The sequence below is a fragment of the Morone saxatilis genome, unplaced genomic scaffold (assembly GCF_004916995.1).
Source record: "Morone saxatilis isolate NCDOM2014 unplaced genomic scaffold, NCSU_SB_2.0 Contig19, whole genome shotgun sequence".
In the NCBI taxonomy this organism is placed as follows: Eukaryota; Metazoa; Chordata; class Actinopteri; family Moronidae; genus Morone; species Morone saxatilis.
Genome location: NW_023339751.1, coordinates 3,668,654 through 3,689,139, shown reverse-complemented (window position 1 = coordinate 3,689,139; position 20,486 = coordinate 3,668,654). Strand labels below are relative to the sequence as shown.

Below are 20,486 nucleotides of genomic sequence, written 5' to 3'. Positions count from 1 at the left end.
TGAAAGCACCGTGGGAGCTTTTATCTTTAGTTCAGTGAGGACATTCTTCAGATGATCACTCACAACCTTTTTCAGTTCTTCAACCACAAACAAACTCTATAAGAAGTATCTTGTACACGAGTGTTGCTGGTAAGAGTTCAGCTCCACTGGAAGCTCTGAAGACCCAGTCAGTACTTCTGTCATCAGTAACAATGTCTCTGTGTTAATAAAGAGATGCTGACAAGGTCTTTAAATTAGGCTGGTTGCCGTATTTTTATGCGCAAAGGAAATTGAATCATAGAAAATATTCATCATATCATTTGATTTATTTCCAGGATTATTTTTTGCCTTAAGTGTGAGTTTGTTTTTGCAACTGTTATCAAATCTCCACCCTTAAGGCTACTTGTAGTGGCACATTTTACGCACTAGAAATATTGGCACACACAGGGTTCATCGTGGTTGTGGTAATGTAGTAAACAGGCTTCAAAAAATCAACTACAAGTTCACCACAGTGCTGAAAACTGAGGAAAAACAAAAGCATCCCGGCGATTGTTTCCAAATAAGTTCTTTATTATTAAATATACTGTTGCGTATTTTAGATGTGCGCACATCACATGATCAGATATGGTTGGCATTAAAGAACTTTAAGCAGCTGAAAGTTGGTCCTTACTTGAGTGTTGCCAAAAGTTATTTTAAAGAGTAACAACTCTTTGTTAGCTCAGAAAATCTGATCTATATCAAAGAAAATGTTATTTTTAATGCCACATACATTTGGACAAACATTTGCTTAATGCGTTAGAGCGCAAAGCTCCGGTGGTTGGACAAAGGCAATTACGCATGGGCCCCCCCAACAAAGAGTATTTGGGAGGTTGAAACCTGTTGTCTGAACCGATAGTACAAAGGTTTTTGTTGTGTGTCACAACAATAAAAGCTCGATTTCTTCTGTAGTGTGAGCCTATATGTGTGCGCTATGACATCTCCAAAACATGTCCACTATCGCCACAACTCAGTGGCGCATTACATTTTTATAATATAACTTTACTTTTAGAGAGTTAACGATTAGTAAAATATGTCAACAACATGCAGACACGTCTCAGCTCTGGTGAGGGGGAGAGGGGGAGTGTGGCAGAGCTCAAACATGATTTACAATTGCCAACAAAGGATCACAAAAAGCTCTCCTTAACTTTCTGTCTAAATATGTGTTTTGGGAACAGTCTGATAACCATATGCTTTCAATAAACTAGACAAATACACTAGTGAGATACGAGATGGTGCCTTGCTGTTATAAAAGGCACGAAAAATCTAAAGTAAACTGAATATTACCACTTTACAAATAATCATTGATGCCAAATCCATATTCGGATATCATGGACAGGTGTGGGTTTGGAGTTGTCAGTCTCTCTCCTTGATTTTTATCAGTGTGCTGTAGTGTCCTGCTTGTTATGCAAAGTATGGGCAAACATAAGCGCCCAGTTGCTGTGGAAATAACAGATATCGGAGCAGACTTGGTACGAAAAGTGATTTAACAATATTTAACAATAAACTGAGCAAGCTCCAGAGCAGGTGATACCTGCCCGATGCTCCTGATTAATACTTCCTCTACTACTTCACTTTACAATCTCCTTTGCTTATTTATTAAACGAAATCTATTTATTATTATTTTAGCAAACAGAGGTACCAGGTGGGGCTTTATTTTCGTCCTCAGCTTTTTGTTTGAAGGACGTTTTGAGGGGGGCAATCAAAGTCCAACAACTCGCTGACCAGATTGTTGTCATCCCAAACTAGCAGCGAAGCCATTCAATGTGCACCCCTCCTCCTCTTCTTTCTGCCAAAGAGCTGCCGGGAGAGAAAAAAAGAAAGAGGAAACTTCTTCAAGAAAGGAAAAACATCTTAAAAACATTTAATTGCAACCCGGATGCCATATGTACACCTCTTGTGGAACCCCTCAACAATGTGACTGCCTTTTAGAAACTATGGAGTGCGCCTTTGGAGACTTGTGCGCTTTTGGAGAGGTGCGCGCGTCGTGACCAGAATGACCCCGAACACACTTTACACAAGAAGTAATTCACTTTTAATGTGCTTTGGAGTTTCCTTTCACAAGCAATGCATTGTACCTCTCACCTCAGCTTTTGAAGGCAGTGTACACCAATTATAGTGGAATAGCTGTCCTATGGAGGCAATTTGTATTTCTGTAATGATTGGAGATTTTAAGTAAGAAAGAGCTGTGGCTGCAAGTCGTCTCCTTTCACCTCCTCAACTAATGCAGATTGTTTTTTTCTTTCCTCCGATAGCTTGTTTAGAATGTTAAACCTTGTGTTCATTAGTGGCTCTTTGTGGATAGAAAGAACAAATGAGGGGTTTCGACTAATGGATGAAATCCTCATAAGAAATTAAACATTAAGACTTCGCTCATGTATACATTTATAAGTTAGACATTAAAGATTTAATATATTAAATTTGTAATTTTTTTTAATGCTCATATACCAGGAGATCTTTTGATAATTGTTGCCAAATCCGCAGATAATATTTGGTACATTTTATCACAATATCTTATTTTATGTTTTAATCGATCATAAACAAATATTAATTTCTAGTAAAGATACTTTATAGGGACTAATTATTGAATTTAATGTCACAACTCTACATCAACATTAACAGTGAAATCAACAGGATGTTTATTGTCAGCCCACTGAAGTATGATAGCAGTTCCCAAGTAATGAGCCTAAATTACTTATTTATAGAAAATTATGTAACAAATAAAGTCTATAATTGTGTTAATTGTAACAAATGTGCACATGGAGCTCAGTGGTGCTGCGATGAAAACACGATGTACAAACTATCCAGTTTAACCACTGTGGACTATAACCAGCACTACAAACATACATCAGTGATAAACATCAGCAGCCACCCTGCGCACAGGCTGAGCTCACTGAGTTATTGTTTCACAAACGTTGGCTCAGTCATCGGAAATCATTATTTTAGTAGTACAATAGTTCCTTTGTTATTCTTTTTATAGCCACATGTTCACTTTATGAGTCCAGCTGCATCATTGATATTAAAGTAAAAAAACATTCCCCTTCTAAATAAAGCAGTCTATCTGAGCTACTGATGAGATTAGTATCTGCAGCGTGTTCATCGTGTTGTTGTTGCAGTGTCAGTGCTCGGCTGCTCTGAGGCGCTGTTCTCACTCCTAAAATACAACACAACAGTTCACGTTACAAAAGCAGCACCAAATGATGCCTTTGTGTAATGTTGGAAATATGGAAACTCTAAGTTGAATAAAGGTGAACGTGTTGTGAATACGGCTGCCACAGAATGGTTTTGTTTTGTTATTCATGAACATTATCTTATAATTGTTATACTCAAAGTCTCTGCTCCCTTCAAGGACACATTCTTCTGTATTTTTTTTTTCTTTGAGAATTGGTGGGGGGTTTTGCAATCTTTGGTAGCCTCATTTATATTCTGGTTCCAAAAAACTGAGTTAGGCCAGTGAATACCTTCTACTTCCTGGGATAAATAAACTGTTTTAAAAAGCTGATTGCGTAATTGTCTTGTTTTTCTTCGCTCGTGAGACGTCAATGTTGATGTTGGCAGGACAAAGACCTTCATGTTGAGAAATAAAGATTACAGAGAACATAATGAACCATTATACAGGGGCGGATCTAGGGGGGTGGTCTAAGGGGTGGCAGTGGCCCACCCCTTTAAAAATACCTATTAACCCAAGTTTGGTGTCAAATGCGGTCAAATTTAACATATAATATATATTAAAAAAATAAAGTGTTAAAATTGAAATTGATTTAATGATCTGTTATGGACACATTTTAGACTAAACAATAGGTTCAAGTTCAATGAAAAACAATTAATAAAACAACTTATTGATGTATAACGGCACGTTTAGATGTATCAGTTCAATGCTTAACTAATGTGCCACTATAATGTCATGTTTTTAAGTTCAAATATCTTCAAATATCTTCTTTGTCTGTGATTAAATAAGTATTTATTTCTGCCACCTCTTAAAGTCTCTCCTCTGGCCACCCCATGAACATTTCTCGAGATCCGCCCCTGCCATTATAAATAAATATATAAACTAAATACATTGTTTTCTGTCTGGTTAAACTTTATTGGGTTAGCTATGGCCCATAGTTATGTTGTATTATTCATTTTATAATAATAATTATAATAAAAATATTATTCCTGTACTTTTAATCTTATTTTTGATTGCTGCTATAGTAATAATAATAATTATAATTATAATTATATTAACTAATTATTATTACTATTATTATCATTATCATTATCATTATTATCTATATTATTATTATTATTATCTATATTATTATTATTATTATTATCATTATTATTATCATTATTATCTATATTATTATTATCATTATCATTATCATTATCATTATCATTATTATCTATATTATTATTATTATTATTATCATTATTATTATCATTATTATCTATATTATTATTATCATTATCATTAATCATTATCATTTATCATTATTATTATTACTATTACTATTATTATATTATTATTTATTATCATTATATTTCATTATCAATTTAATCATTATTATTATTATTATTATTATTATGACTATTATTATTAATTATTATTATTATTTATTATTATATTATTATTTTCATTATTAAGCTATTTGCGACTTTACAAAAAGAGCATTCAAAACGGCACCAATCCGGTCTATCGCTCACCGCCGGGTTGCGTTGGCGTCAGGTCGTGCGGTCGCGCCGCTTCCTCAAAACAGTAGATCTTACACCACGAGCGTCAGCTTCACAACGCGATTAGACCTAACCCACAGCATTTGTTCAAATCTGCGCATGCTCAAAAACCGGTCGCTAACTTCCTGAATCGGCTTAGGCTCGCTGTTGTTTGATAGTAGTCATTGTAGATTGAAAGAGGACAGACTGCTGGGGGGAGGTGACTTTTACCGAGGAGCAGGACAACAACAACAACAACAAACAACAACAGGAAAGCGGGGGGTTTCGGTGAGAAGTTTGCCTCGACAAACAGTGGATTACTGGGTACAGGTGTCGCTTAACTTTAAATTATTATATATATTATATATATTCTCCACATTTAAACGTTGCTGTGTTTTTCTACGGGGATGGGGGGCGGCAGAGGCTGCTTGTAAAGACGCTCGGAAGACTTGTTTATGAGCAAGAGGAGGAGGCTAATGACTCGACAGGGATTGCTCACAAGGTCCAACAAACTGTGTGTTTCCAGCTTGCCTATCAAACATTAAAAAGGCTGGGTTTCTTTTTTAAAAGGGGGAAAAACCTGCACTTGATACTTTAACCCTCTCTCCTCTGGTTCTCTTGAAATGGGACACTTCACAAACCAGTATCAGACACAAGGACAAGTAAAAGGAAATGGCTTCGTATTACTCTTTTATAAGGTTATTTAATGAGCGCTTTCTTCCTTTATTGTTTCTTGTGGAGCCACACTGGGTAAAAAATTAAGAGATCCTGTTTTCAAACATTGAAACCCTGCAGCGAAGTTTCAAAACAAAAGCAACCACTCTTTACAGCGCTGCCTCCAAGGAGAGCTTGTTGAGATTTGTCGGCATTGTTGCGGTTTTTTTTTTTTGTTCTTAAAGGAGCAGGGATGAAGTTTTTTGCTTTGATAATTACACAGGAGGATTGAACACTAGAGGGCAGGCACGTCTGATTACCACACATATATCTGCTGTCAGGTGCCAGAAAAAAAAAATCAAAACCTCCAAACTTGTCTTGTCACCAGTTTGGACTCCTTCCTCGGTCCAAATGGGGGAAAAAGGAAAAAGAAGAAGTAAACCACGATAAAGCCCCCGAGGCCTTTATGAACAAGGCTCAGACATCACAAGCTGTAATTACCCCCCCTCTTCTCCCTCTCCCTCCTCTTCCTCCCTCGGCCTCCACTTGAATGATTTTGGATCTGACTACAAAGCCAGGGGTGATGTTGGTGTGGCTCACAGTTTTCCCTTGATGTATCCAGGAAGCAGCCACCTCACACACACACACACCCAGTACAATTTCCATTTTGAGAACAATGACCTCCCCTCTGAGACAAACAAAGCTCTCCTTACAGGAATAATCAGATGTGTACGGAGAGGGAGCAAAAGAATGGGCGTCCACTGCCTTTTAACAATGGAACTCGGGGACCACAATGCGGCTACAGAGGCTTTGTGTGAACTCTGTTTGGTGAACTGGTAGGTGGAGGAATAATAAGGACAAGAGAAAATGTGGTTGGATAACAGAAAAGAGTCTGGTATCTGAAGGCCTGGGCCTTTGTGCAACTGCCCCCCCACCCCACCCCCCCCCATAGGATAAACATCATTTAATGTTTTCTTTATGCCGATTGTGCGATAGCGGATCCCCGGTGGGAAACCTGTACTCGCCAAAACTACCCGCGAAAACTCATTTCAGGGACCCACGTTTAAAGGGCTCATTTTCTTTTTGTTTGGTTCCCCACCGACTTGTGTGCAAGCTGATCTCGCCAAAACCTGTATGAGCACATATTATCCAAAGACAGGCAGGTTATGACAGCTGTAGTTTGGGGTGGAGGGGGGGCGGACTCTTGCGGACTCTTGTGGACTCTTGTGGACTCACTGACAGCCCTCCACTGAACCTCCATTCACTAAAAACTGCTTCATACATCTCATCTTGAAACACTTTTTTTCCGCTTTTAGCAGAATGCTTCCAGTGATTGTGAAACTCTCTGGCAGGAAAAGTTGCACAAGGGATCTTACCTCATTGTACTATTATGGGATGTTTAATTCAGGCCGCGGGGACTTAAGATATTGTCTTTTGAACCTTAAGCTCTATCTGATTGTGAGATGAGGTGGAGGTGGATCAGACTGCCTGCTATTGTGTCATAAAAACACCGCCGGGGGAAAGATAATAAAAAGATAATGCTGCTGCTCTTATGAAACAACACGTATCGCCGTAATTTATGTCCAGTTCCCACCAAATCTTTTCAGACTTCAGATCAAATATTTCAGGCTTTATTGGTTACAGTTACCATTAATAGTTCAGTCTGTTTTAAGGCGAGCCTCCTGTATCTTGTCTGATCAGGACTGAATGAAAAACTTCCTGTCTGGTGTCTGGATGTGCTGTTTGCCAGTTTGGGTGCTAAGAAAGGAGGAGGAGGAAGAGGAGGAGGAGGAGGAGGAGGAGGAGTCTGGTGATAGTCACCCACTTACCTTTAAAGCTTTTCACCCACTCTCACCTGGAGGAGGAAGAGAGACGACTGTCTGAGCTTCAAACTGCTGACACAATCAGTGAGGGGGGTTGAGATTGATCTCTGTAGGTCTGACAATGTCTTCTAATGTAAGTACTTACAGTTTATGATCTGTGATATTAGGCGATATATAAATACAACTCACTGCTAACCCGCATTGATACACATGTTAATAGTTATTCTTACAAGGGTTTTCTACATTCTGATGCATGTTTAAGGGCTGGAGGACGTTTATTTTAAAGTTTAACAAATGTACTCTTTCTTAAAGGTGAAGTTGGAGTGTGTTTGTGTTGTCAAAGTCAAGGCTCTCTTGGGTTTTCAACAATTCTAGTTCAGTAGTTCATCCAGCATGCGAGGACTGTAGTTTTACCAGAGAGGTGACGTGCAGTTAGGCTAACTTAAGGAACAGCTGCACATCAAGAATAACGACATTACTTACAGTATTTTATGGGATAATGTGTTCCTTAAATGTCCGTCTGTGTATCAGCACATACGTGAATCATGCATATTGTCTCCTGAATCTCTCACAGTGAGTGAAATCAGTGTCTCAATTTGAAACCTTCCCCATATTAAGCAGAAGAAATAGATTTTTAATGGATATATTTGCAGCGCTGAAAGCTTCACGCTGTGTTATTGTTAAATAGAAATGATATGTGCTGTAAAGTCTGACATAAACACACTAAATCCTACGTTGTTAGACGCAAAGAAATGCTTGTGTTGTAACCGCTAATCCAAAGCAACAATGTGTGACACAATGTGTCTCTGTGTGCAGAGTGCCTTGGAGGTGTATAAGGAGATGGTCCTGCTGTACCTGGAGGAGGGCCGGCGGCAGGTCAACTCGCGCTGCGTGGACCTGGAGCCGTGGCAGATCATCGGAGCCACGGTTATCACCACGCTGGGAGCAGTCTGGATCAAAGGCTTCCTCTTCCAGCAAGAAAGTAATCATTACACGTGATACACGGGGTTGAAAGCAGGCCAGCTGGGGGACCAAATCAGAGACGATAACACGTGAAATGAGCCAACAATCTCCTACAATTGGCGAGGCCGTGTTCTCAAAGCTTTTTGAGTCGATGCTATAAGTCGTATTCTCTGAACTGTTAACGTCAGGTTTGACCTCTGCTAATCTACTGTATCCAAATGTGGTCTGAGCAATTAGGTGAATAGCTGTCTGATGGGAACCTCCTTAGTCATAGTCACAGCTCAGTACTTGTTTCTCCAGCATGTTTGACTTAGAAATACCTTCAATCAACAAGACTTTCTAGATCTGCTATCAATCAATCAGTGGTTGAATTCCTCAGCAACAAGGTCAACTCCACCCGCCTTACTTTCAGCTCTCAGAGAGCAAAAGTTGAGATCAGAGAAAACTATATCTGCAGAGCTTTGTGACTACGGCTCCAGTCTCCGTCGGCCATGTCCTGTCTTGGCGTGTGATTATGGGTCATAGTCAGCTGTTTAATGTTTGTGGTTGAACGTGTGCCAGCTTTTCACCACAGCTGTTGCCTTGTCTGTTTTTTTTTTTTGTTGTTTAATAGGTCTCCCATCCCGAATCAAGAAGCAGTGCTTTCGACTCATCAGAAAAATACCCTTTGTCGGGGGGGCAGTAAGTATCAGCGGTGAATCTGTTCCTTCTTTTCCCAGCAGATGTGCACTGACTGTCGTCTGAAGCCCTTATGAGTCACTCTTGGATGACTGAGTATAGCATGCAAGAGGAGGGGGGGGCGGGGGGTCAGAGACCTTTGGCACACTTACTATCATGCACTGGTGATAACAGTCGGTTACATCTGGTCATTATGTCACCAACGAGGAGCTCAATTTCAGGCTTTAGCATACATTTAAGGCACAGTGGACACAAAAGTGACTTCACAGTATGTTTCTTTACTGTTGATTAACTAAGTCCTTTCTTTTGTGACAGATCCAGAGTCAGCTCAACAAGGCTTTGGATGACATGTCTGCTAGTCTGTGCACTCTGAAGGAAGGGATGAGCTACACTCAACAGCTGCCCTCCAAAGGTCTCTCTCAGAGCCAAGTGCTGGACAAAATCAGAGAGTACGAGACTCTGAGTAAGTCATCGTTCGTTCCTGAGCATCGTGGTTTCATATAGCAGGTCATTTCCTGAAGAGTTCATTACTGAAACCGTCACACTGAAAATACATTTTGTCTTTGCAGATGAGGTGCAGTGGGAGAAAGGGTGTGTTTCGGGTGCAGTGTACTGGGGGGATAAATCACTGACCAACCTCCTGGTGAAGGTATATGCTTCTTTGTATATCTCTTCCAAGCACCAAAAGTCAAGGTTGAACTTGAATACATTTTGGTGTTAGCTACAATAAGCAGCACTCGATTATATGTTATTTGTCTCGTTCCTCTACACGAGACTGCTGCCGCCCTGCTTTGAGTGTTTGCTCATAACTCACATTTAGGAGTTTATTTAAATCTTTACTTCGTTCGTCTCTATTCTTTTGTTTCTAGGTATATGGAGATTTTGCGTGGAGCAACCCACTTCACCCAGACATCTTTCCTGGCGTAAGAAAGATGGAGGCAGAGGTTGTTAGAATGGCGTGCACACTTTTCCACGGTGGACCGAACTCCTGCGGGACAGTAAGTTATCACAAACACATACTTACGCATTGTGTACGCCAGCGAGCACCGATTGGTTTAATTTATTCTGCCTTTTTCTGTCCAGGTTACTTCGGGGGGAACTGAGAGCATACTGATGGCCTGTAAGGCCTACAGAGACATGGCGTATGAACGCGGTGTCAAGTACCCTGAAATGTAAGAGGATCTTCATTAGATATGTATTCTCAGTTTTCTTCTTATAAATCATTCTGTTTTCTTCTGGTCTTGCACAAGTTTGCCATTTCCTCTTAATTCCTTCCTTTTTTAAATATCAAAAACAAGACAGTGTAAAGATTTAAACAGTAACTGGTTGGGACCAATCAGACTTTTTATACTGAAGCATTTACAGTGGAGTGTCTTTCATACAATCAAATAATAATAATAAGTAATAAAATGTTGCCATAATTTGTCAAAGGTTTCACTTTTGTCTCTCAACCAATCTGTAATGTTCTCTAGTGGTACAGAATTATCTGGTACGGGCTCTTCTGATTTCTGTACACAGCGTTACTAAGGTTTAGATCTGTGACGATACCCAGAAGACAAATGTCAAGGTCTGCTGGGAAGTGAGTCCCGTGGATTTGTTAGATTTGTAGCTCAGACTGTAACTGTAGCTGGTTGGGAGAATGTAACCATTGTGCTGAATCAGCAAGAATGCAGGGATGCTACCGTCATCCCATTTATTTAGCCAACTTTCTCCAGTTCGAACACCAAAATAAAACAATATCTCATTTTGAGATGAGAAAAGCACATATCTCAGGTGTCTCTCTCTGTCTATTGTTTCACCTCTTTTAGGCTCTTTTTCTTAAATTCTGAATTACTAAACTTGTACAACGTGCTTGTCAACCTGAATAACATGAACTATAGTCGTGCCATTAAAATATTTTTAAATACAACACAGTGGGACCATTTCAAGGCTTTTTTTTTTACAGTATTTTCCACAGAAACATAATTTTTATGTCTTTCTACTCTGTGCAGCCTCGCGCCCGTGAGCGTCCACGCAGCTTTCGACAAGGCGGCACATTACTTTGGGATGAAGCTCGTTCACATTCCCCTTGACAAGAAAACTATGAAAGTAGACGTGAAGGTGAGGATACGGCGCACACAGACAGAATGTGCTAATTGACTGCTATTCTTAGACGTCACTTATTCCCATATTGTTGCTTCTCTTTCAAGGCTATGAAGAGAGCCATCAGCAAGAACACGGCCATGCTCGTGTGCTCGGCGCCACAGTTTCCACATGGAATCTTGGATCCCGTTGAGGAAGTTGCAAAGGTCAGAAGTGAAACATTTTTTTTCCACTAAATCGGTTCTGAAATTAAAACAGAGAAGTCAAACGTCTGACACTTTCCCTCGGTGTGTTCCAGCTGGCTGTACGCTACAACCTGCCGCTGCATGTGGATGCTTGTCTGGGAGGTTTTCTTATTGTCTTCATGGCCAAGGCTGGTTACCCTCTTGCCCCATTTGACTTCAGGTTAAAAGGTGTTACCAGCATCTCTGCAGACACCCACAAGGTAAGGAGTGGTTGCTTATTCCAATCAAATCAGCTTACTTTGTTCTTGTTTTGTTCTCCTCACTAAGGAGGTTTATAAAACTGTCACGATATCTAATAAAAAATCCTGGAAATAAACATTGTATTGTGAAATGCAATAAGTATGAAAATTAAAGACCAATCTTTGATCTTTATTGGCTCCAGGCCATACTTTTTATAGTATTTTCATACTGTGTATGTCACTACATTCCTCTGCAGTATGGTTACGCCCCCAAAGGCTCCTCAGTGATCCTCTACAGCGATAAAAAGTACCGTCACTACCAGTACTTTGTAGCGCCAGACTGGCAGGGGGGAATCTACGCCTCGCCCTCTGTCGCAGGCTCTAGGCCCGGAGGAATCATCGCCGCCTGCTGGGCGACCATGATGCACATGGGAGAGAACGGATACATCGATGCCACCAAGAAGATCATCAGCACAGCACGCAAAATCAAAACAGAGTAAGAAAAAAAAAAATACCCTGATTTCATACATCATTTATCCTATTATCACCTCCAACATTTGAATCATTTTTGTTGTTGTTGTGTTTTTATCAACAGAATCCGCAAGATAAAAGGTGTGTTTGTGTTCGGGGATCCGGAGGTGTCAGTGGTGGCAATAGGCTCAGATGTTTTTGATATTTTCCGTCTGTCTAATGCGCTGACGTCAAAGGGCTGGAATCTGAACACGCTGCAGTACCCATCCAGGTACATATAAAAACAAAACAAATAATAAATCATTCTATAAATAAATGGGATAAATCAGGAGTGTTTTTTAACGAGGGTGTGATCTTCTCTTTCGCAGCATCCACATTTGTTGCACAGTCCTGCACACACAGCCGGGCGTCGCTGATCACTTCATCCGCGATGTCAAAGAGCAGGTTGCCATCATCATGAAGAACCCCAAAGAGAAAACCACAGGAATGGTGAGCTGGCTCTGCTTACACTCTTGTTCACGTTACATTCACCCACTGAATATACAGCTCAATGTTTAATTAATACGTTCATCGGGTTCCCACGCATCCTGGGAAATCTGGAAAGTTTGAGTTTTCCAGTCACAGACTTGCAGCAATCTTTTCTGTGTCGAACGTCATCATTAAAAAATAAAAAAGGAGGCATAAAACTGGAGTTGAAGTCAGTGCTACCAGTAAATTATATGACTGTTTGTGAGCAAGTGCTGTCCTGAATTGTCAAGAAAAACTCCTGGAAAAGGAAGCGTGGGAACCCTGATTTATATATGAATCTGCTGTGATTTATGAGTTCATTTCATATCATGTTGAGCGAGTTTTATGTTCCATCAAAGACACTGCAGAACTAAACACGTCGGCTTTTGAAGCAAATGTATTATATTTAATAAGCACATCCTTAAGAGCGGTGGTTGTCAACTTTGGGGTTGCCAAATGGTTGTGGAGAATAAAATAAAATAACGTATTTATACAGTAGGTCCCACCAACGTCATACAGAATTACACCATGAGGGAGGAGGTGAAACTGTGTCTTATCATGAAAGTTGGGAACATCTACAAGGTCTTATCTTATTTTTAACTCCAGGCACCAGAGTCTGCCAACATAAAGCATGCCAGACTCTGTGGCCTCTCAGGTTAGCTACCATCTGTGCATCTCTACCACAAAGACCTGTACTTGTATAACACCATGCAGGTTCTTTAAAGAGAGAAAAAGAATAAAATTGTTTTAAAATGCTGTAAAATTCAGTCTTTGCATCTATCGTTAACTTTAATTTCATCTTTGGACAGCTGGAGAGTGCAGCCAAGTGTGAGACAAAACAATATCCATTTGTATTGAGGCATGACAAAACCGTGTGTGTTTGGCAGTCTCTATTGTTTACCATGCTGTTGGTGCACGTGGCGTTTTGTTTCCTCGCTGCACGCAACATCAACTTAAGTTGGCACAAACTGCATGTGCTGTGTGTCAGTTTTAAATGTAGTGGAAACTCCAGCCGCCGAGGTTTTTTAGGAGAACACCTGCAAATGACGCATCACCATCATTTGAATACAAGATATGAAAACAAAAGGCCTGACAGAGAGCAAAGTCTGAAAAATACATCCTGAGATTACAGTAAAATATTAATAATATGCAATAAATAACTAAATATATGTAATTTTTACTTTCATTCATTATGTGTGAACACAATTACTCTACATCTACAGTGTATGTATACAGAGAAAATGCAAGTGCAGTCAAGGCAGGTTTATAAGTGTTTACTAGAGCTGCACGATATTAATATTTTTACAGATATTACGATATGATTCACAATTAGTGCTGGAATGATAATTTTTATATCTCAGTTTTCATTTTCACTAATGTTAAAATCATGAGGATGTGACATTTGTTGTTGTCAGTACCAAACAAACATGTTTTCTTACATCTGGAGAACAAGTTTTTTAGGTCAGAACATCTTGGCAGCTCTACAGTACTTCATTATAAAGCTGTTTGTCACACATTATACCTTTTTTATCAAAATAATTGCAGCTTTTTGGAATTTGGATATTGCACTTAACTGTGCAGCTCTTTGCTACACCAATAAAAGTAAATCATCAGATATCTCCTGAACACCACAGAGTGTTTCTAATCTATTAGTGTACAAGGATATGAGTGTGTGTGTATATATTTTATTACTGAGTGCTTGTAAACTCACTTTGTCTTCCTGCCGTTTCAGGGAGCGATCTACGGCATGGCCCAGTCCATCCCGGACAGATCCATGGTGACAGAGATCTCCCGAGGTTTCCTGGACTGTCTCTACAGCACTGAGGTGTCCAAGTCAAACACCAGCCACATGAACGGCAGCAACGGCAAAGCCCACTGAGGCAGGGCTCGGGCCCTCCTGGCCCCAAACCCCACCGCACGCAGGGAAACCCGCTCGCCTCCTCCCAGAGCTCTGAGTTAGACGCTCAACAGTTGCCTTATCTTGCATAGCTACACCACACGGAAACATCCGCAAAAATCTTTGAAGCACAAGCCATCGTCATTCTAATCAGCCCAGAGGGAAATCACTAGTAACTGAAGTGGCACAGAGAAGAAAAGACTGGTTCCAAACGAGTTTTAGTCTTTTAATTTGATTTTATTAACGTAGTGTGTGTTTTTGTGTGTGTGTGTGTGTGTCTTATTTTATTTGTTCTCAAAAGTTCATTTCAATTTTTAGCTTTTGTTAAATGTCTGTCTTAATCTCCAACGATTGCAAAGCAAAAACAGTTCTTTTGTTTTTTAATAATAATGCCGGAACATTTCAGCTTGCTGTCATCACTGCTTCCCTGTCTGTGATGATTCAGCAGAAACACAGACCACTGAAAGCTTTGTCAGCAGCGTTGTGCTGCCCTCTAGCACGACATGTGACGTACTGCTCTAGACTGGCTCTACATGTGGAGGGCCCGTCGAAGGTGTATGTTGTCTTATATCATGTTAATAGTTCTCTGGAACACAGCTTTTTTTTTTGTTAAATGTAAAAGCACTGAAATGCCCTGACCAGAATTTATCAGGTTAATCTGTAAATCACTTGAAACTGCAATTGTGATGTCAAGTTAGGAGTTTGTCTGTAAGCATGAATGTGCATGTCCTTGTTTGTTGGCACTTAATATGATGACATTTGTTTTGATTTTAAGTCTGCGTTCATGGTCCATCTACGGTGGTTGGATTTCTAGGCAGAGGGAGAATGATTTGGATATTAATTGGTCGTTAATATTCAATAAAACTTTCAATTTAAGTTGGGAGACATTGTAATCAAGGCATGAATATGTTTTTAAAGCGGCTAGTGGAAGCCAAAGCCCCTCAGCCACTTTGGTTATTCTGTTTTTCTGAATCTGAAAAGTGCTTCCTCCTCGCAGCCGCCTTGTAAAGTAAAGCAGTGGAATTTAACATTGTTTAACACCGAGCTGTTTCCAACCCTGGTCTACTGTATATTATCAAGAATTCAACATTTACGCTGTTGTTTGCATAGTCACCTGTGTACCACCTTGTTTTAATAATGCGTCTCCTAATTCAATCTACCTCAGTTTTTACTCAATGCAAATGTCATTTATTCATCCATTTAAACCCCATTCTAACAGAGCAACCGCTCTTTACTTTTTCATGTCCATAACGATTAATTTCATAATTTCATGACCGACTGTAATAATAAAGTGTTCTTAGACATAACGCTAATTAAAGGAAACAGATTCACTGTAATGGAGGTTTTTTTAAACCACAGACTGACAGATTTGATAGTTTTATCTTGGGAGAAACTCACTCTCTGCCCTGTCTGGATGTGGATATATTTTGGTAAATATCCACTCAGCAGGATATGTACACCTTTACTAACAGGTTGACAACTTAACGATGCATACTGTAACACCAAAAGGACTTTGTGTTGTTCTCTTTTTCTTTCACGTGCTTTCCTAATATTGCTTGTTGAAATTTCCATGAAATTATTTCCATGTTTGTGCAATATGTAACTTTTTCCTTTTATGAAGTGAAATGAAAGGGGAACGCTCGACTATTAATGTTTTTAAGAGATTAGAAGGATAGTATTGAATGATCAGCCTCGTTAGTGTAATTTAACCATTTGTGTGACCACTGGGTGTTTTAATAATCACTTATTTGTGTCGATTTTGTGACTTGTGTTTTCAACAATTGTTGTTTTTACATAATGAGCAGATTTAATGAGATTTAGACATGAATGTATTTAGGTTCTTACATCTTTTAGTCAGTGCCTGGTTAAAAGACGGAGGACTCAACGCTCCCCACTATGCTCATACATCATCATGTGTCCATCCATCCATTCATCCTTAAATACTTTGCCCAGTGACGGGGTGTGGAAACCCACGCACGTGCAAAAAAACAAACAACTGTTTGCTTTGGAGAAATATCTGCAAAAAATTGTGACGATTGAATGGCCGAGAAATCTTTTGAATAAAAAAACCTTTAATGCAAATTCCTCTTTAAGCTATCAGATTCTGCAGAGAAAATCTGAATTTGTGTTTGTGTCGTTGCTGTTTGGTGACATTGATGTAGCAATAATGAGCCTCTGTGCCTTCAGAGGTTTGAACTCATGACGTTAAAGCAGATTTTCAGGGAATTGGCTTCATAACATTGTCATCATTAAGGTCCGTTGGTGTTTCAGACATACACAGGGTGGAGCTTTAACATGTAATGCACTCAAATGCATCCTTACATCAGTCTTAAAATGTTTAATTTTGTAAAGAACATGCTGGTATTTTTTTGGGAAGTAATTGATTGCATTATATTGTATGTTATCAGGTCTTTTTGACTTTTGTCCACCGTTGTACATCATGTGAGGTTCTGAATGTACAAAGGTTCACATATTTTTGTTAAATCTCATGTCAGACCGTCCTTGTGTAACAGATTTATTTTAAGTTAGGAAATCACCTGCTGGTTTCTTATGTTAAAATGACCCATAGTGAACACTGTTAAAAGCATTTAACATGGTTATAGTCCTGACCTCCTGACCACAGCAGATGTCTAAAAGTGTTGTGTTTAAATAAAATGCATTCAGTCCGATGAGAGGAATCATTTCATTTTTCAGTGACGACAATAAGAGTTTGAGTGAGAAAATAACATTTACTGACAGTAAATACAAAAAACATTTGGCACAGACAGATGGATACATGTACTGTTGTCAATGTTAACTGTAATAACTTGTTGCTGAGGAATTAGTTGAATAATCCATAAACATTATTTTACCGTTCCCCTATATTCTTAACACACACATTGGACCCTTTATTCACGATACATTGACAGTATTTGGTTCATATTGTTTAGATTTGGAGGTCACGTCAGCGTAGATCTGTGACTTACAGCTCTTCACCGTGGAAATGAACGATAATGTGTGCTGCTCACATCAGTGATGCCTGGTCAACGAAGGTGGCCAAAGTGATGTCGCGCTGGGACAACCCCCCACAGTCATGTGTGCTGAGAGTGATCTGGACCTGGGGGGGGCAAAGGCAAATGTTATCATATGAAAAGAACAGGCTAATCTGCCTCAAGTGAATCTGAGTGTGTTTGCTTTAAAGATGGTTCTTCAGTGCATCTCAGATAGTGTCAGCCAACTTTATAATGGCATTAACCACTCTAGGCTTCTCACTGACAAACAGTAACAGATGAAATAAAAGCACATATCTATCCCTGCCTCCAACAACATTAAATTAAAGTGATAAAAGCAGTTGACGTGTCAGCAGAGGGGAAGGCAGTGAAAGTGTCATTGGATATTGATTAAACCAGTAAAGATGTTAAAAGGTAAGCAAGGAAAGTGAGTTAAAAATAACCAGCACTGATGTTAAATATAAAAAATTTAGAAGTTATAAAGTTCAAATTTAAAAATTGAATAGATTAGGAAGACCTATATCCACATTTAACCATATGAAGAAAGGTTCAACATTTGAAAGTATTTTAAACTTGCATTCATTGACATGAAACAGTCAGTAAACACAGGTGTAACAAATAATACTAATTAAGGCTCTGTTCCATTTAGTGTAGTTGCAGTGAGCCAACATGCACAGTAGCAGCAGCCTGACTCTGTTTGAACATTAATTAGTATCATTGGTGTGTTTATTCTATTAATTCATGTCAAAATGTCTGCAGTGAGAAAGGTCTATTGATTTTATTGGCCACTTGGGAGCAACAGCAACAATACTGACAATATCACCTCAGTTAATATTGTGAACATGTTAGCGGACGCAGAGCAGCATTCATTTGGAGTCGTGTTCCCGGCCACCCGATAAATGTAAGTCCAATATTCACAATATCTGGCTCTTCAGCTGCTTAATGCTCCACTATGTTCACCAGCTGGTTGTTAACTGTGTCTGTCTGCCTGTCTGTCTGTCTGTCTGGTGCTGGACAGATTGTGCACAATGACTGTATCAGAGCTTCTGGCTCAGAACTACTGCATGCTGTGTCTGAAAGAGATTGTGATAAGAGTAAAGAAAAGTTAAACAGTAAAGCTGCAGGTTGTAAAATAAGACGGAATAATAAGCTGAAAGATGCTGAAACTCTTTCTGAGTTCACACAGTCATTTGGTCCATTGTTCATATAAAGATAAGGCTTATAGCAGTGTCAAAGTGTCGAATTGAAGCTTAGTTTAGTTTGACTATCTGTGTAAGTGTGTAAAGTTGTGTTGAATCATCCATCTTTAGTTATTATAACAGTGCTTTGGCAAGAGAACATCTTTGTCTGCCTTAAAAATAAGAAAATGGCTCTTTATTGATGATTATACAGATAAATGTGGATTATATTATTTAAGAAATGAATGAATTTGAAGTTTCAGTATAAGGTCATAATATTGAGCTTTACTGTATTCACTAATGAGTCTTTTCTACCTTATTATAGACATTGAACCACTCAGGATGGTGGTCCATCTTCTCTGCTTGTAAAGCCACTCTGGACATGAAGCCAAAAGCCTGAAAGGAAAGAGCATCACATCCTGAAATCACACACACATAACAAACAGTAGTGTGCTAGTTATGTGGGTTAAAATAAATTAGAAACCTGATTGAAATCTTTAAAAATAAACTCTTTGTAAATGGCGTCCCGTCCCACAACCTCCACCCACTGAGCGTTGCGTAGCAGCGGCAGTAGGTGAGCCCTCTCCTCATCCGTCAGACTCTGGATTTTACCAGCCTGGTGGGACAGAGCAGAAGAAACAGTACAGCAGTGTTGAGAGGGGGCAGTTTCACAAACACAAACTGTGATTGGTTACATCGGATCCCATCTGGAAACAATGAAAAGCCGCATTCCTGGTTTTTTAAAAACTAGCTGGTTCAAAGGTATGTGCTGGTGGTAGTGGGAGGAGGGAGGAGGGAGGAGGGGGGAGGGGGGGTTCCCTTTTGGTCACTCATTTCCTAATCTTGACACGTGATGCTGGGTCACATGGATTTAAAGTTTATGCTCATTTCACTCCATGACCCCTTAAACTATCTAAACTGCACTGTCAACATTTTCACAACATTTCCCCCAAATAGATATATCTGACTTTATTGCACAATCAGGAGGCTTTGTCCCCAGATGAGTGTCCACGCTTATAGACCAACAGTAGAGCAAACAGATGTCACGGCCACAGCCTGAAACAGAGCAATGACATCAACAGGTATCATAGCAACGCTGTAATCTGCTCTATCAGTGGAGCGAACAGACAATACCCACAGGCTTAAAGCTTGTCTATTCATCACACACACAGTGGCTTAACACACACACACACAAAGCTTCATATCCCTGCAAATTCATACTGGCACATTAAAGTAAATGTATACATCTGCATTAAGACTAGTGGAGTTTTACACTATGAGAGTTAAATGGCAACAGGTGAGTGAGCAGCCCTGTGTCACACACCGCAAAGAGGTTGTGTACTCACCATGTTTGCAGAGAGTGTGTTTTATTTATGCACAGAGGAGGTTCGGCTCCAGCTCCAGAGGCAAATCTGTTGTGGCAGCCAGTGAGAGCAACTGGAATGAATCCATCCGACACATGAGGCGGAGTAGGTCCTGCTCAGCTGCCCCTGCAGAAGCCTGAGCAGAAATCCTCTCTGCTGATAGGTTACTCAGACACCTGTCAGCATGGGTTTAATCATAAACTGTCATCTGTTGCGCAAGGCATGTGTGAGGGCAGCTAGAGTGGCAGGATTCAACACAAAGGCCAGTGCAGCAGTGTTTGCTGACACTCTTTAATTATCTGCTTTATATTGTATGCGCACACACGTATTAATGATGTCTCTGTTCAACAGGACAGCAGATTTTAAAAAGCCAGCTCTGCTCTTCAGCTGACTGGGGTTCATGTCAAAGGTTAATGAGCTGCTCCTGTGAGATTGCCCCCACGGTGAACTCATCTGTCACAGCGAGCGCTCAGGGAAATGAACTGGTTAATGAAATGAGGTTGAGGGAGAGGATGTGACAGGTGATCAGGCTTTTACAGTTGGCTGCATGTGGAAATGAGAAAGTGCTTCAGTGTTTTTGCTGAGATTTAGAACAGAAACATTAGATAAGCATTAGATGATTAGATCAACACGCAAGATTAACACGAGGATTTCCAGAATTATGGAATAAATCATGTTCTGTTGTTGAAACGCTTACAGCCTGCTCCAGAGGATTAAATGACATAATGCTCATACCAGTTGGTGTCGT

General features: G+C 39.8%; 2 protein-coding genes across 2 annotated transcripts; one reads left to right on the top strand and one right to left on the bottom strand.

Annotated features, from left to right (window-relative positions):
* Window positions 1-5,020: 5,020 nt before the first annotated feature.
* Window positions 5,021-16,559, top strand: sgpl1 (sphingosine-1-phosphate lyase 1; the record flags this gene model as incomplete). The annotated part of the gene is given in 14 exon segments (XM_035663521.1): window positions 5,021-5,031; window positions 8,001-8,166; window positions 8,761-8,828; window positions 9,141-9,288; window positions 9,395-9,474; window positions 9,695-9,823; window positions 9,909-9,997; window positions 10,817-10,925; window positions 11,015-11,113; window positions 11,206-11,352; window positions 11,589-11,827; window positions 11,927-12,073; window positions 12,171-12,291; window positions 14,042-16,559. Coding segments are annotated over 14 exon segments (1,700 nt in total), but the record flags the coding sequence as incomplete, so codon positions are not given.
* A 148-nt stretch (window positions 16,560-16,707) lies between these two features.
* On the bottom strand, window positions 16,708-19,852 carry pcbd1 (pterin-4 alpha-carbinolamine dehydratase/dimerization cofactor of hepatocyte nuclear factor 1 alpha). Its single transcript, XM_035663522.1, has 4 exons — window positions 19,721-19,852; window positions 18,859-18,990; window positions 18,690-18,770; window positions 16,708-17,303 (listed from the first exon to the last, which is right to left on the bottom strand). Exons 1-4 carry the CDS (start codon window positions 19,721-19,723, stop codon window positions 17,211-17,213), a joined length of 309 nt encoding a protein of 102 aa, XP_035519415.1. The 5' UTR covers window positions 19,724-19,852; the 3' UTR covers window positions 16,708-17,210.
* Between the last annotated feature and the right edge of the window lie 634 nt (window positions 19,853-20,486).